The sequence below is a fragment of the Watersipora subatra genome, chromosome 3 (assembly GCF_963576615.1).
Source record: "Watersipora subatra chromosome 3, tzWatSuba1.1, whole genome shotgun sequence".
In the NCBI taxonomy this organism is placed as follows: Eukaryota; Metazoa; Bryozoa; class Gymnolaemata; order Cheilostomatida; family Watersiporidae; genus Watersipora; species Watersipora subatra.
Window position 1 is genome coordinate 71,496,509 of NC_088710.1, and position 18,149 is coordinate 71,514,657.

Genomic DNA, 18,149 nt, shown 5'->3' on the forward strand with positions numbered 1-18,149 from the left:
GGAGGCTTTTTGCATATGTGCAGAGAGTGTGATGCACAATGTTCTGCCCAACCACGTGACAAATGAAAATAATAACAAGCTTATCATTCTATTCATAATATCTGTCTGCACAATTGTATTAACCGCTCAGCTCACCAGGCCTTGGAGCATAAACATTTGCAAATGAGTTTATAACAAAGGCAAGATCAAAGGCTGACCCGTAAGCGTTCTATATGGTTTGATAATTGAGGTGGTCGGGAGACTACAGATGTGTTAGCCTCGATAGGTAGCACCCTGTCTCATGGTCAAGCATCATCACGCGTAGACTGATTGTAAGATAAGTCAGTGTATCCATTTGTAGACAAAAATCTAGCCAATTAATAAGAGCTGGTCAGCGGCAGCTATGTTGTCATGGTAACCAGTGCTCTAGCTGATTGGCGGAGCACTGAGGCTGTACAAGCTGAGGAATGCTGGTCAGCACCCTTCCAATATCGAGTTTTTAAAGTCTGAGTGAATAGATAAGGTTTCCACTGCCCAGTTAAACCTCCATTAAAATATACTCATCCGCTGATCAATAGTTGCATAATATTATAATTTTGCATTACAAACTTGAGATGAATGTTATTGAATATGGCTGAGCGAGTGATTTAACAGCCTGTTGTATGAGCTATAGAAAATATACTGATAAAATTTCCTGTCACCATTGCATGAGCCTCATGGGTTAATCAATAATAATCACCATGAGCAAAACTGTATAAGATGTGAGTGCAACAGAAATGCTTTCGATTTTGTCCCATTGACTGGGTAGGCCAGCCTCAGTTCTATCGAGTCTAGCAAATAGCTTTCAATGGCTGGGCATTAAAAATGTGTGGATGAAGTTTCATGGATATAAGTCAAACCTATTTACACCATGTTAAATTCGAATTAACTGGTTTCTAGCAAAAAAACTAACCAAGTATTTGTAAGTTGTCAGCCATTGTGCTCTATATTTATGCAATTCAACAATCTTTAATTTTGTTGCGGATTGACAAGCTATCACTTTTATAACGGATGAAATAATTTCATTTATAACATTCATGTATTGAACAAGATGACCAAGGAACTTTTATACGTTTGCTATTGCTACCATCTTGCTGTCACTTTTATAACAGTTGAAATAATTTCATTTATAACATTCATGTATTGAACAAGATGACCAAGAAGCCGTTTATACGTTTGCTATTGCTACCATCTTATTTGCTGGTATGACAACCAGAGCAGGTGTGGTATGACAACCAGAGCAGGTGCGTGGTATGGCAACCAGAGCAGGTGTAACAAAATGAGAAGCCATGTTTTGCTAAGAATTCAATCTCTAAGCTGCGAGACACAAAAGGAGTTTTGTATTCTGTCACATCAGGCCATCGACCATAGCGGCGTTAGCGTGAGGGGTAAGCCCAGACACTACCTTATAATTTATGATAAATTATTACTCCTTTCAGATGAATAGAAGATTTGAGGGCAGCTTCATTATTGTAAGAATGAAGTGGACTGGCTTGTATAAAGCAGTGAGTGCTAACTATTATACATGTATAGTTTGTGATTATATGACAGATGCTAAAGGGAAGATGATGCAACTGGATACAAAGTATCGTATTTACATGAAAAGGATGGATAGTCAGGTGGGGGAACCGGCTCAATGGTCAGAAGGGTAGAACAAAGTTGGATAGATAAATTTTTAAATTAGATTCAGTGTCTTTCTTGGTGTCTAATAGACCTTGCAGCGGGTCAGCTTGTGGAGATGGGGAAGAACTCCTTCATCATAGAGAAATTGCAGAAACAAAGAATAGAATGAGAATGATGTACGAATATGGGTTGTCCGCATAAAGCAAAGAAACCATTATCAATTGAGAGAATGGTCCTGGTCTGTATAGCCGGAGAGGTACATTGTAGGAGAGGTATCGCTAACCCGTAATAAATACGATAAGTAAGATATTTTTAGGCTATATTTAAGTATTGACTTTTTAAGTATAAAATCGGTTGGCAGTAAGAAATAGTTAGGATATATCATAAGCTTGCCCTACTTAGTCAGCAACCATAGTAACAACTATAGTAGCAGTGGGTTATGAACTCCTTGAATAGTAAAACTGGTGATATGCATTTGACATCCGCTCCAACCTTGCGCTAGGTATAGAGTACTGTAAATCCCAAGTCTGCTCCAACCTTGTGCTAGGTATAGAGTACTGTAAATCCCCAAGTGATGTAAGGAGACCTATATGGCACCTTTAAAAGAGGCCAATTCTGAGTGAGCATGTATCACAAGGATTGGCACTTGAGCAGACCAATAGTCAAGGACCTCGGTGTGAATCCTAAATACACATAAAAACACAAAAAAGAGGAATTCACAATTGACATTTACATCTACTAATTCAGCCTGCACATGCATAGTTTAATTATTAAAGCTGCCTCTCAACTGATGGCACCACTTCTGTGCTCTAATGAGCACTTTTTATGCGTACTTCTACTGTTAGTTGTTGTTTGAATGACTGGTCAAGGTAATTCTAATTGGTCATGTGCGTATTCGGATTCGGATAGAAGCTAAAGTTGCTGTATTATTTGTCAGGAGAGGAGTATTATACTGTTAGGAGACAACTCCCCAACAGACATGGTAATTTTAACTATTAGTAGGTAATGAGATACTCATGCTGATTCCCTAAACATTGTTGGTACAGTTAGTTAGATGACTAAACTAGCTGTACTACCCGGCGTTGCCCGGGTAATAAAAAAGTCTTTGGTCAGGAAATTGATTTGTATTTAACATATAACAACATTTGCAATTCTAATTTCAAACTACATATCATGAGAAAAGTGTTTTGTGTAATTGAAATAAATTAAGCGAAAAAATAAAAACAACTGTAAAGGTTTTCAAACTTTGTCAAACAACTTTTAAACTTTATATGATGAGAAAAATGTTTTGTGCAGATCATATAAATTAAAAAAGATAAAACAACTATGAAAAGGTTTAGATGTAAATGTGAAATAATTAGCAAGTAATAGCTAAATTAAGTCAATTTTGCTACGATTGCAATAAAGCATGATTCGGTAATGATACAGTCAATATGAACTGAGAAAACAAAATAAAAATCCTGAATAAGTAGAATTAATAATAACAAGTCTTGCATAGAAGTGTGTGTGTATAAAAAGGTTATTATTCTACCAGAAGCCATCCATCAAAATTTTGAGTGCGATGATACTGGTACCTTTCGACATTGGTGAAAATGAGATAGACTGTCTTGGTCTGATTGAACTGTGAGAGAATTTAGAGGCTCTTTTTAGGAAGACTATATAATTGTCCACGTGAGAAGAGTAGGCCTTGATTCCAAATATAGTAATCGAACCTTACGAAAAATATTTTTTAAGAAGGGCATCGTAACGCGTGGCCGCATCGGAAAAATAATCAGTACGCGCTATAGCTGTAGCTGAAATGACAGATCCACGGACAAACATACTTTGAGAAATATATATATATATTAGTATATATATAGTAACTAAAAGCAGGTGCAAAAGCATATAAAAAGAAAACTCTACACTAAAAACCTATGAGATAATTAGTGGTGTATGAAATATTTGAACAGAATATTAAGAAGAAAGTAAACTTATAGTAATTGGCACAATTACTGAAAGTTTACTTTCTTATTTTTTTCAAATATATATATATATATATATATATATATAGGCATACATTGACTTCTAAAGGCAAAAAAGCCCAAATAGAAACAATAAGTTATCTTCAACAGCCCTGCACAGGCTGATAATAAACCAACAGGCCCTTTCAGTTCAGCTGTTACAAATAGCTTGGGCGAAGACAGCTTTGGGGAGGAATGCAATGAGCCAAGCTGTAAAAATATATGTTAAAAAGGAAGATAGCGGGTGGCAGAATAGCTGACAATAAGACTGGAAAAGATCCAAAAAAGGTAGTTGAATGCTGCCACTTTTTATTAGAAGTATTTGTTGTGTAACGGATGAGTTGGGAAGACACAACTAAAATTCACGATGTGAACCTACCGAAAGCGCTGACCAGTCATAGTATCAGCCCATTACATGTAACTAGCATAGGGCCTACTAGTATAAATATAGCTGTTGAAGGTGTCAAGTGAGAAGCTGAATACATTGCATTATTATGCACAACAGTTGCTAGTTTGAGGTGCCTCAAATAAATTCAGAGACAATTCTTCCAGATTCAGATGAGTCCGCATTACAAAGCAAAAATATGGGATTATCTTCTCATACAAAAGCCGATATAGCTGACTAAAATGAATTGTAATAGTCAGCATAGTTTAGCATTCGAAAGTGTACTCTGTTGTTGAACCAATCAAGTCAGAAGGGTGCAGACACGAATGGTTTAACCAAACTGTTAACGGAGTGAGAAAAGGCTTTTTTACTAGTAACGAGTCTGATGCATGTACTCTAGAAGGACAGTAAATACAATGTAGAACTTACCTAATATGTAGTGCTAGTTTTCTCCATGCAATATTAGATGCATAGCTATCAGTAGGTGAACCGTAGACTGTGATGAAGATGTCTATCCGTGAGAAGCGGAGATACCTCTGTGCAGGCAATCTGTGCAGCTCTCTCTGTCGCAATGTTCTCAATGACAATAGAGTGAAGATTAGTAAATTGAAATTACAGAATGAGATGCAATGATTTGGTTGCCCAAGGCTCTCGACTGATCAATACGTCTCTAGCAGATCCCACGAGATGGAAACTTACACAAATTAAATTCTATTCTGAATGACGATCCTCTGACAAGTCATAAAACTTGTACAAATATCACGATAGAAAATGCCCAAGCAAAATGCTTTGAAAAGAGTGAAGGAAAGAGCTGTGAAGTTATAGACAGCCAGTCAGTGCCAAAAGGAAATATGATTATTTTCAAGTCAGTCGGGAATGCATCTTGTTCTTGTCCGATTGGATTGGCGTCATTGCGCAAGTGCATATAGTCTACATTTGGCTAGGGTTTGAGCCTTCAAGAGAGCTATAACAATAATTATGAGCTGTGTTGTTTTAGGAGTTTTACCGCCGACCTTAAAGACCTTTAAGGTCGGGCTTGTATAGTCACATCTTAAAGACCTTCATGGCCGGCCTTGTATAGTCACACCTTAAAGGCCTTCAAGGTCGGGCTTGTATAGTCACACCTTAAAGACCTTCAAGGTCGAGCTTGTATAGTCACACCTTAAAGACCTTCAAGGTCGAGCTTGTATAGTCACACCTTAAAGACCTTCAAGATCGAGCTTGTATAGTCACACCTTAAAGACCTTTATGGTCGGCCTTGTATAGTCACACCTTAAAGACCTTCAAGGTCGGGCTTGTATAGTCACACCTTAAAGACCTTTAAGGTCGACCTTGTATAGTCACACCTTAAAAACCTTTAAGGTCGACCTTGTATAGTCACACCTTAAAGACCTTTTTGGTCGGCCTTGTATAGTCACACCTTAAAGACCTTCAAGATCGAGCTTGTATAGTCAGGCCTTAAAGACCTTTATGGTCGGCCTTGTATAGTCACACCTTAAAGACCTTCAAGGTCGAGCTTGTATAGTCACACCTTAAAGACCTTTAAAATCGGCCTTGTATAGTCACATCTTAAAGACCTTTAAAGTCGACCTTGTATAGTCACACCTTAAAGACCTTTAAGGTCGACCATGTATAGTCACACCTTAAAGACCTTTCAAGTCGGCCTTGTATAGTCACATCTTGAAGACCTTTAAAGTCGGCCTTGTATAGTCACATCTTGTAGGCATTATTCTGATGAGATGCATAAAATCAGCTGAATGACACGCCGTCTTGAGAGCAACTATTCACATCATAAGCAGTAATCCAACACCATTCTATTGTCAAATGATACCATCTCCGAGTTGTCAATTAAAATGACAGCATATTTGTTTTTCTAGCACTCAGATGCTTGAGTGATAGCCCAGGTTGTCTAGGGAAAAAGTCACGTACGCGACAAGTAATAGCCCAGGTTTGTTTCTAGAAAATATATCTACAGCAAATGATAGCGTAAGTTCTTGACAGTAGATGTAGAGTGGTCGCAATACATGATAGCTCTGGTTCTTGCAACAGGTATAGAGTGGCCTCAGTAAGTGCTTTGATACCAAAATGGAATGTCGGACAAGACACTATTGGTCATAAATAAATCGGTGCGTAGTTACGCATACAATCAATATGCTGCATCGCTATTTATAGAGTAAATATTATTTACAACCTTTTATTAGGAGTTATGCTTGTATAATTTTTATGTACATGAATGTGATGACGTGTGTCTCTCCGACTCCCTAATGCTTGTGACTAAGGAGTCATATAAAAAACTGAATGTTATCACAGCTCTCACCAAGGGAAATATGGCTCTAACATGGAGGCAGCATTGCATCCGTTCAGATATTGATAACTTACAAAATAGCATTAGGTGCCAATTTAAAAGTAATTATCGTCTATAAATCCATAAACAAAGGCATATATATTTTATACATCCATAAACATAGGCATATATCCTCTATATAACCATAGACATAGGCATATATCCTCTATACATCCATAGATATAGTCATATATCCACTATACATCCATAGACATAGGCATATATCCTCTATACATCCATAGACAGGCATATATCCTCTATACATCCATAGATATAGGCATACATCCTTTATACATCCATAGACATAGGCATCTATCCTCTATACATCCATAGACATAGGCATATATCCTCTATACATCCATAGATATAGGCATATAACCTCTGTACATCCATAGACATAGGCATATATCTTCTATACATCCATAGACATAGGCATCTATCCTCTATACAACCATAGACATAGGCATATATCCTCAATACATCCATAGACAGAGGCATCTATCCTCTATACATCCATATATAAGCATCTATCTAGATATGTCCATAAGTATAAGCATCTATCTAGATATGTCCATAAGTATAAGTATCTATAGACATAGCATCCGTGGCTTTCCACACTCCTTTCAGTCTTACCGCATGAAACATACAAGCTCTAGAACCTGAGAGTATAATCTTTACAAAGAATTTCTAACATGACCGAGGAGAGAGCTCCAGAGCATCTATCAGCATTACTATATAAGCTACTTAATGTACATCGGAGTGTATGTTAGTTATTTATATTTATAAACCCCTTTTGAATAAACAATCAGCAAAAAAAATACAAATAAAAGCGCTACAAACTGATAAAAAAATTACAAATGTCTGAAAAAAAATGAATGCAATTTTTGGCTGACCTCTTTGTCAAAAAGAAACATTGCGAGTGGGTTATCAAATCGTTTTGTAGATACACTCTTTGATTTGATGCTTTACTACTCGCTTTACCGGAAGACTTGGTTTGGTTAGCATTCCTAGCTAATGTAACAGCTAGCTACTCTGAGCACTCTCCTTAGGAAGATGTTAATTGGTAAACAGCGAGTTGAAGATGCAGGAAGTTATATGCCGGTATATAGTGCTCATCAAAATATACTAATTTGTTTCAATGTGGGTTTTTATTACATGTTTTGTAAAAGGAAGGGGTTCGTGACCTATTCACCAAATTTTTTTAAAAATTATGTAGCCATTCAGTGCGAAAGTCGTAAATACATAGCAAAAATTGTTCATATACTATTAATAAAATTTTACAATGAGAGTTGTTTCCTCTTACATTTTTACTTATTTTCCTGCATCCAGCATCGCTGAGTTGACAATATTTTTATGGTGGAATTGGTAAAAGGATATAACAACTCCTAAACATGGTGGGTTGTGTAACTTCAACATCCTCTTATGGATTTGAGCCTATAGAGTTGAGAATGAGATGTTGGCAAATGATCATATAACTTTTAATAAGCTGTCAATATATATTTAGGAAGCTTAAAGTTAGAGAGAGGCGACAATCACTTGTTTAAATTATTAAAACCTGCAAGGCCATTCAATTTGACATTAAATTTGGCAGAAAACCATATTTGTTAGCAATGATCTCTCGCAACAAAATACTTGAAAGAGTTTGGTTTGACTCCATAGACCCCATAGACTCCATGAAAAGTATCCATAAACATGGTTAATAAAACCTGACTTGTAATGAGCAAATGTTTCTGTAAACCCGTACCCTGAATGTTTCTGCTAGATGAGATTCCTCTCCGTATCTTCTCTTTTTTGTGTGTCTTTCGTCATTTTCTTCACCAACTTTTAGATCTAAAAATAGTTCCATCACCACTAGCATCTCCTATCTTTTTTGTAAATAGCTGTGAAGTGGTTTCTCAGAGTTTTGGTGGAGAGTTACATTACATATTTTTGGCCTGCATCCTTTGAGTAGTTCATTCCATCTTTCTTATTCTCAGAAAAACACTTCTGGGTGTCGGAGGAATATTGAACAAGTAAATAAATAAAAATGTTGACACAGGTGAAAAACAGCAGTTTAAGCTAAGAATATTTGGTTGTATAGTTCATGCAATCTGAATAATGTGTGCTGCTCAGGTGTGCAAAGTTGGAATAGTTAAAAAGTTACTTACGACTTTGAGATCTAAAGCATTACATAGATAAAGTTCTTAAAAGGCATAATAAGTGATGAATATAAGAAGATATAAAATTTAATGATGGTACAGGTTATAAATTAGTAGAACAATCAGCGATCTAAGCTTTTTGTTGGTAGTGATGGCATAATACATGAAATGGGTAAGATTTGTTTAATGAAGGATCTCAAGCTAAGAAAAAGATAAATGATTAAGAAGTAGATGTGAAAATAAAGAAAAGCATACTAAAACTGTAACGAATACCTTATAAAGATGGTACTTGGCTCAGCTTGTCAAACTTCATTTGACGAAGACAAATATATCAATATAGAATACAGGAATCACTCAACTGGTGAATGTGATGACTCCGTGTGACCCGCAAACAGCTAAAACACTGAACTAATAGTGAACAAAAAGGCGTAAGGCTAAACTCATCATTAGCAGACCAGGAGGAATTGCACTCTACTCCATTAGCAAGTTTGAAGATTATATATGGGTTCAATAAAAAAATTGTGCTCCACCAGAACTCACCGTTAGCAGTCATCTGCGGAATGTAGCTTTTAGAAAATTAAGTTGACAATTTATAAATGGTCGATTGAGTACTGACTCTTGGTTGATAGCTCTAATTTAGTAACGGATTCAGACAAATTTGTTTTCAAATTGCTAGATCAACCGTTTTCAAAAATCTGTGGGAGAATAAGTTCTATGACGCTTTCTTTATGTTCTTATCGCTACTGTTGGACTGAAACTTGGATGACATTCCAGGTTTTGCAGCGAAGGGCCTCAAATATAGCTGCTTTACAGATTCATGAGACTTTGTATCTTACATGTATGTGACGATCTGAAAGGCTGAGTGAAATCACGCATAGCAAACATATATACAGGAGTAGGCACAGATGCCACAGAGGAGGAAAATACCTTCACAATACTAGCTGGCCCCAGGAACAACAAATGCCATCAAGAGTCACTCAGACACTTCAGATGCCAGCACACACTCCATGACCTTGACAAAGATCAGAAGCTGGTCATGTGAACCAGACAAAGTATCAAGTTCACCACTCTAGACACTATTTACCATAGTTTTTAGTTGATCAAAATGACTTAATCATATTTACTTCCAGCCATCTTACATCCTACGCCACCATGTGCGTATACCAACCGTTTTATGTAAAAGCTCACTGATTTTCTGCAGTCTGGTTTAAACAAGTACGTTTAATCAAAAGCTGTCTGAACCAGACTCAACTTACTGACCGAAGACCTTTTCAAGGATTGCCTGGCAGTCAACTCTCCAGTTAAGATGTGAAAACAATTATTATAAAAAAACCTAGCTAAGAACAACTGTATGCTATCTGAATGCTTTTCTTGGCTGCGCAATAGCAGCCATTCTTTACCAGCTACACGAAATGCTCGCCCTCCTTGGCCATTGATAGCATGGTGATATGGAGTTGAGCTCAGGTGCTTCATACAATCCATTGACTTTTCACAATGTTAAAACTCCTGCGATACAAATTGGGAACACTATTCAATACGTACTATGCATGTATCGATACATACAGAGAGACATAATACCTATTGGCAAACATTCCTATAGTAGATGCAGAAGTAGTGTTTGCTGTTAAAAATAATTCAAACTAGCTCAAATATGCTGCATCAATTATCAGAAACATGCTGACACCTTCTAATGGGGCCTGCATAATGAATGTGTCCTCACGCATAGATAACTTTGTGGCAGTTAGCCAGGCCACATCTTTATGTACTTTGGTTAATTTTGCAACAATCATCTATATCTCAAACATATGTTCACATGTCAAAACTGGGCCACCAGATGAGTCACCCCAATCCTTAATTCTGCTCATATTAAAGTATATAATGATCAATTCAATTTGTACAACCTTTACAAGTGGCAAGACTTTATCCAAAATATTTGTCATAACCTTGGGAGCAACATTTAGTTTGAAACTCATTCACTCATCAAACATAGCTTGTAGTTGAAGGATACAGCCTTGAAGCATCTACATGAAATTTAAATAGCCTTTTGAAAATATGGTGAACAAACAGTGCCCCTTGTTTTCTCCGGTCTCCACTTTTTCTGGCACTCTGCCAGATGACCACTAGGATTGCTATGTACCTATTTATTGATCTCCAAACTATAGTCGATGACAGGCCTTACCTCGCTTCCCTTGTTGGTTGAATTCCGGTCACAAGTGGAACTACCTAACCATTCCACTTATTCTCTTCTCACGCAGTTTCAGCCAGCCATGATTGATCCAACTTTCAGTTTCACTATTCTTTAGCTCTTTATACTCCTCTGCAGCATTTTCGAAAAATTAATTTCATATCACAAAACTTTTGACTTTTTTCTTGGCTATTTAACCACACATTTTTCCATCATAAGTTACTGTAAAGTTATTATCATGGATTGAGGCGCCAGTTTCATTTACTACTGCACAAGTTCAATAGCTATAGCTTGCTTGGTTGTTCGCACTAACTGACATGACAACAAGTTTATCTATACCATCCATGGTCAATCTTTGTTAAAACAGACCCGCAAGGCTGGATATCGGAAGACAGTAGAGGCAAGTTACCTAACGCACAGATGTTCGTGACCAAAGTTGCCAATAAATGGCACGCTCCATGGCAACCAATGATACAGCAGTTCTTGCCAAAATTCAGTTTGTTTTTACCACCTAATTTACACATTTACCATTGACTAGCGGCTATCACCTCAACCTCCTTGGCCATCTACATACAGTAAAAATGGGTTACTTTAATTTTTTTGCGTTCAGCCGGTAATTTTTTCTCACTGGCTAAATACCTTCAAGTATTTACAGTAAAGCAAACCGTATAGAACATAATGTATATAAGCCTTATAAATTTGACTTTTCCTTTATATACAAACCTACATAACTCGTGCATATCGTCACACCGAACAATTGGCTAACCAGACTACCCGCCATCACTATTAGTTCAGTTTAATTAGGGTCAACTGCATATTCAGCAAATCAGTTCATGCAGTCACATACGTTGTACTAGCTCTGGCGCAAAAACAGACTCTTATAAACCCTGTTCTATATTTTTCCTTATGTCCATCTCACCATTGCACCACACGCAATTGCCCTTTATTATTTTCACTATTCTAGTTGAATCAGTCATCAGCATTCCTAATATTTGTACTAAATTACATCTACTAGCAACTACAGATTGCCGACCACCAATATCGATGAGTCTTTGTAGCAATTCTATGTAGATGTGCTGTAATAAATGAGAGTGCTTTTGACTTGGTTGTTTTAGGGGCCAAATACTTTCCTAGTCTTGTTTCCAATTTCATTATTTTGACAATGCCTGCTAATATGACTCACAGGTTACAATAATAGAAACAAATTGATTGTCGAGTAATGCCAACAACTTTTCCAGTCAGACATTCCCACAGGTAATGGTCAAATTCATAAATGGAATAATACTATGTTTCTGTTCATACTTTGCCTTTTGAGAGTGAAGCTGTGTGGAAATTTTTTTAGCATGAGCAGCAAGTTCATTTAATACCATACTTTGACTACTGCAGATGTTTTTAGTTGGTATTTGTTGGTTTGAAACTTCACTTGGTAAGCCACCTATGATTGCATATTTGAGCAGTGCATTGGAGAGGATCTGTCTACAACACCAATCACCTTCAAAAGTCAGCTAGATAAATGTCCATCGTATCACTATTTCTTAACATTCACCCAAGTGAGTCCAAAATGCAGTATAGCAATTAAATGCAGTCAGCCATATTTTAGCTGCTGCCAATAACCTTTAAAATTCTCTAACGGCGCTTCAAAAAACATAAAAAGCTGCTCCATTAAAAACAGAGGTAAAGATGACCATTACTCAGGCACACTTTGTAATTTTGCTACTAGTTTCAACTTGCTCATCCAGGTTCTGAACTCTCCACTCTTGTTGCAGTCTTCATGTTGCTACCAGATCAGATCATAGTTGCTCTCCTTATTTTTTTATAGCTGGCAGTGAAATAGCTCGTGCTTGCTATCAATGATATCCACTTTTGAGGAGACACTTATAAATAGATGTGGAAACAAAGATATGTAATTGTTGTAATATTAGGTTTGTGGGTCCCAAGTTACATTGATGTCTAAGGCAGTTCTGTGTAGTCATAACAGTTGCAAACAATTAATAAACCTAAGGGATTTAGTAGTAAGATTTGTTTATAAGTAAGTGTGGAAGGAGAAATGGGCTACTTTTTGCAGACTGCTTCAAATTATTTTCCTTTATACAATATGGTACAATTGACAAGACTAGACTAACCTTTTGTCTTGAAATCAGTTATTAATGAGTGGTGTTGTCAGTACCCTTTACTGGGTGTGCAGGTGATGAGAGGTAAAGAAACAAAATGCAAGTGAGGTATAGGAGTGAGTAGGGAGTTGGTAAAAAATTCTAATTTAACATAGACTAAGTTAAATGAGGCATTGAGGGCTCATGAGATGAGCAATAATTCAGACAGATTTTTGAAAGAAAACAGTAATAGAAACAGGCCATGAAGGGAGATTATAATGAAAAAATCTAGGGTTTCAGAATAAAGTAGTGCACGTGCAGTAAACTAGAAGTAGTGATAGTGTACGATTCTGTAAGTAGGTGTTTTCTGTCAAAGAAGACAGCGGAAGGAATTGGAAATTGGTAAAAATGTGATATATGTTCCTAGGTAAAGAGCTAAGAGAATAGTACAGTAAGAGACAGTAGAAGGTATAGAGACAACCAGAAAGAAGAGAGAAATGCCTCTAGATATAGGGCAGGAAATAAACAAATAGTAGGAAAAAAATGATACGATTGTAAGCATAATGGTCATGAAATGAGGATATGTCCTGCTATTAAATGTTTCTTGTGTAGGCAGAGAGAGGTGATGTATCCTGAGGTTGTATAGCTAGGTCTGAAGGAGTGAGTTGTAGTAGAGACAGGTATGCAGATGCGAATCATAGTAGACGACATGGTAGTTACTATGACAAGCACAGTAAAAGTTGAGAATAAAATATGAAAGAGAAAGTTTTTGTAGAACAAGAGATAGAAACATGCAGAAACGGGATCAATTACGACAGTTACACCTACCGCTTCTGGCTGTCAGATTATGATTAATTTTTAGTTCTGAGCAGGTAGCAATAAATTTTGTACATGTTTTTGGTGTTCTAAACTTATTCACAACAAAATAATACTAACAAATCAGTAGCTGAACGCTGCTCTATAGCAGGTTAAAATGCATGAGTTGACATGGTACTAGTTGACTTTATTCTCAGCCAAAATTAATTGCCACTAATACTCTACAAAATCGGAATCAACCCAATTCCCTTTTTAGATGACATAGGAGAAAGCCAACCAATACACTGGCACTATTTAGTGCTTTAGTATATGTGGTATTTAGTAGTAAGAACCTGTTCATGGAGCTATCTGATGGAAAATGATGAGTATTGTCACCTTTAAACTATGTTTTTTGGATAGCTAAGTTAATTTTAAAATATCATGCAACGGAACCGATACTAACATCATACAAAAAAGGCAACTCTGGTATGTTTCAGTAATCTTAGGTCACCTTAATTGTTAGTTGCTGTTAGAGTAGAGTCTATCAGTGTTAGTATTGAGTCGTCTTCTATCAGCTTAATTATAGTACTCGGCTTTAATTTGTTTGCTTCATCTTGAGTATGCAGCTGGAACTTGAGAAACAAGGGAGAACTAGCTAGCTTGGAGCATGTTCAAAACCGAGCAGGAGTCAGTTAAATCATTAGAGGGATCACCGATTCCATGAAAAGGTTTGATATTATCTTGCTACAACAAAGAAAACAGATAAGAGTCCTCAGCTCGAAAGAAACCCACCCTATATTAACTGTTGAGCAAATCAATTATACACACTTCATAACTACTGCTCTATATATTCCTACATTTATATTTTAACATATTTTAGCTAAGCAGTGCACATTGTGTGTGAGTTGTCTACTTCTGTTGTACGAATGTCGACAGCTCCTAATTAGTGACACAATAGACATCCAATATGCTATTTACTAACAATTTACTATTGGCATTGTATGTGTAGTGTTCATACAGGTGTTTTTCCTGTTTTTTTCATGCATTTCTTTCATTAAAGAAAAGCAAATATGTTGTTGTACCTAAAATCAACCATTAACAGATCGACATGAAAAGAATAACAAGCTACATCAACTTCCCTAACAGATCTTCACGGAAACAACATTTACAAATTCCTGAGATGAGCAGATCACCATTACAAACCTATTTCCAGTTTCAACCTACTCATTGTACTACCAAGACAATGAGAACTTGGACTAAGGAATTCTCCGATAACCGCCAATAGATTACAGTCTTAGCACAGACTATGACAACTTGCATCATGCGATAGCAAGCTTTGCATCTGACACCAATCTATACCAGACCTAACATTACGATTGCAGATTACACATATTAAAATTTCTGCTGACGGAATACAACAGGACGTAGCCAGGAACCCCCAAAACTACAAAACTTGAAACGATAGAGTTGAAACATATAGTTCCACTCTTGGACACGAAGGCTAACTCTCAACCCATATATAAGGACACATATTCACCCATATACTTCACTTTTTCAATACAGCTTCATCATGGTAGACAGACGTGTCAGCAGATTAAGTGGAAGAATCAACTTTCGAAGAACAACGGGGGTGACTATATTTTAAGTCTTTAGAAATTACTTTTATACTTTTATAAATTTAGTTTAAAGTGCAACTTATTATATATATTTTTGTTCTTAAATAAACATAAGGTATTTTGAAACCAATCTTTGCATACCTTAGGGCAGCGGTTCTTAACCAGGGGGGAATTCCCCCCCCTCTTCCAAGGGCGAATTTTGGGGATTTTAGGGGGGAATTTGGCAGTTTGCCAAAGAGGGTTTCTGTGGCACCAATTTTTCTTTTATAAAGGGCAGCGAGGAGTGAATGAATTTCAGAAGTTTCAACCAAGCCAAGATCTTAAACTTTGGAAAAGGTAAGGATTGCTACACTACATGCACATGCATACCTGCAATATTAATTGTTCAGTTACCGATTTGGTTTGCATAAACGTATAACATTTTGACAATTTGCTCTGTAGCCTAACATATGTATGATGTTTTGCTCATGTAGATATTGAACGTATTCAAATATTTTGATTGCATATCCTATATTGTAAGTGTTAGAAATGTCAAAGACAAAAAGACGAACATATGATGATTCTTACTTTAACTATGGATTCACTTGTATGATTAAAAGCGGCATCGAAGTACCACAATGTGTTTTGTGCATGAAAGTGCTCGCTAATGACTCCATGAAACCACATCAACTTAAGAAACACTTGAGAAATAAACATGCAGAACACATGGATAAATCAAAGCCGTTCTTTGAAGCTAAAAAGAGGGAACTCAAGCGGGCAAAACTGGATTCCACTGGCAGCTTTCATATCCAGGCACAGGCCATTACCGAGGCATCTTATGCTCTGTCTTACCGTATTGCCAGAGATAAGAAGCCACACACCATTGGTGAAACATTAGTTAAACCTTGTCTGCTGGAGTGTACTAAGATTATTCTTGGAGACAGCTGCTCAAAAGCTTGCTGATTTATCCCTCTCAGACAGCACAGTGAAATCGAGGATCGATGATATGTTTGCGGACATAAAGAGGCAAGTAATTGAAAAGATCAAGTCATCTCCTATGTTCACCATTCAACTTGATGAGTCCACTGATGTTGCTAGCATTTCACAGCTGATGGTGTTTGCACGCTATGTACACAGAGAGACAATTGAGAAAGAATTTCTGTTCTGCAGTCTTCTAACAGAGACCACCACAGCTGCTGATGTTATGATCCTGGTTTCCGACTTCTTCAGCAAAGAACATCTGGACTGGGGCAAACTAATTGGAGTTTGCACTGATGGTGCTCTAGCCATGCTTGGCTGTCGTGCTGGATTTGCACAGTTGGTAAAAGAAAAGAATCCTTTAGTGGTGAGTACCCATTGTTTCATTCACAGACAAGCGGTAGCAGCAAAAACTCTTGCCAAAGGATTGCAGGAACACCTTTCTTCAGTGATTAAAGTAGTAAACTTTATTAAAGGCTCTGCCTTGCAAACACATCTCTTCCACAAGTTATGCAAAGATATAGCTGCTGTGCACTCATCACTATTGTTCCACACCAAAGTTCGATGGTTATCAAAGGGTAACATGCTTCTGCGTTTCTTCAATCTACGAGCAGAGGTCAATGAGTTCTTGAAAACTCATAACAAACCCAAACTACTGCCTTCAATGCAGGTGGAAGGCTTCCATCAGTGTCTTGCTTACCTGGTTGACATATTTGGTTTAATCAATGAAGTGAACACAAAGATGCAAGGTAGAGACAGAAATGTGTTGAATGTAACATAGTATCAATGCATTTAAGGACAAGCTCAAACTCTGGGTGGACAGACTGGCTACTGGGAATGTAAGTTTCATTTCCAGTTCTGCATTCATTAGTTGACAAGAAAGCTCCTTCCGCTTCTTTGCTAACCGACATAAAGCATCACTTGAACAGCTTGATAGCAGAGTTTTAGATATATTTTCCAAAGTTAAATCCTAGGACAGAGCAATTGATGAGCCTGACCCGAGACCCTTTTAGGCGCAATGTCCCCGAGATTCCGGAACAGCTTCAAGAGGAGTTTTTGGAGCTGACAAACAACTCTGCATTAAAAGATGACTTCAAGGAGCTACCAATAGAGCACTTTTGCGTTCAGGCCCAAATATTTTATCCCAACATAAGCCTGGCCGCTTTTAAGATGCTCATACCATTTGCTTCCACATATCTTTGCGAGTCAGCATTTTCAGCAATGCTAACCATAAAGAGCAAATCTAAAAACCATCTGGAAGTAGAAGCTGACCTACGGTGTGCCCTATCTACAACAACTCCTAACATCAAAATTCTGGTCAGCTCCAAACAAACACAGAAATCGCACTAGTCTACTGACTGTCTTACAATGATAGATATATTGAGTTTCAATATACATTCATTTTTAATATTCCATGTAAATATGACTGTAATAAATGCATTTATACATGTATATATATGTATATAAGTTATATATGTAAATAAAGTTCACTATCTAGTTGCAGTGCATTATTTGAAAGAGTTGGGAAGGGGGAATTTCTGTCTTTAGGTTTGGAAAAGAGGAATGGGGCAAAAAAAGGTTAAGAACTACTGCCTTAGGGATTCCCTTTCTCAGAGCATAGCCTTAGATTTTCACATCTAGGAAGGTCTTTTGTAGGGTCTTGATTACATTAATCAACAAAATATTGGTTAAACATTCATTTATCAGAATTGGTCCTGATCTGAAAAGTCAGTACTGACGATTAGCAGTGTATCTGAAATCGAGAATAAACTTGAGCTGCTCCCTAAAAGTTGTAAGATTAATTGGTAGAATAATCCAATATTATTAGTAACCAAAACAACAATGTATATAACTTTCATCCACGGTATCCATCAGTCTCTCCGTCTCTTTCAACATTAACTATCCAACCTACATCAACTACCAAATAAGCTATATTTTCGTTAGAGCACCCAAGGGCATTCACTCTCTTTTAGTCATCTCCAAGGGCTTGATGAACAA

The 18,149-nt window shown here is 37.0% G+C and overlaps 3 protein-coding genes across 3 annotated transcripts; all 3 read left to right on the forward strand.

The window, feature by feature from the left end:
• The first annotated feature begins 15,722 nt into the window (after nt 1-15,722).
• Nucleotides 15,723-16,136, forward strand: LOC137390962 (zinc finger BED domain-containing protein 5-like). Its single transcript, XM_068077276.1, has one exon. The coding sequence runs from the start codon at nt 15,723-15,725 to the stop codon at nt 16,134-16,136; it is 414 nt and encodes a 137-aa protein (XP_067933377.1).
• A 43-nt stretch (nt 16,137-16,179) lies between these two features.
• LOC137390963 (protein FAM200C-like) lies at nt 16,180-16,932 on the forward strand. The gene has a single exon (XM_068077277.1). It carries the CDS (start codon nt 16,180-16,182, stop codon nt 16,930-16,932), a length of 753 nt encoding a protein of 250 aa, XP_067933378.1.
• Nucleotides 16,933-17,138: 206 nt separating this feature from the next.
• LOC137390964 (protein FAM200A-like) lies at nt 17,139-17,501 on the forward strand. The gene has a single exon (XM_068077278.1). It carries the CDS (start codon nt 17,139-17,141, stop codon nt 17,499-17,501), a length of 363 nt encoding a protein of 120 aa, XP_067933379.1.
• Nucleotides 17,502-18,149: the final 648 nt, after the last annotated feature.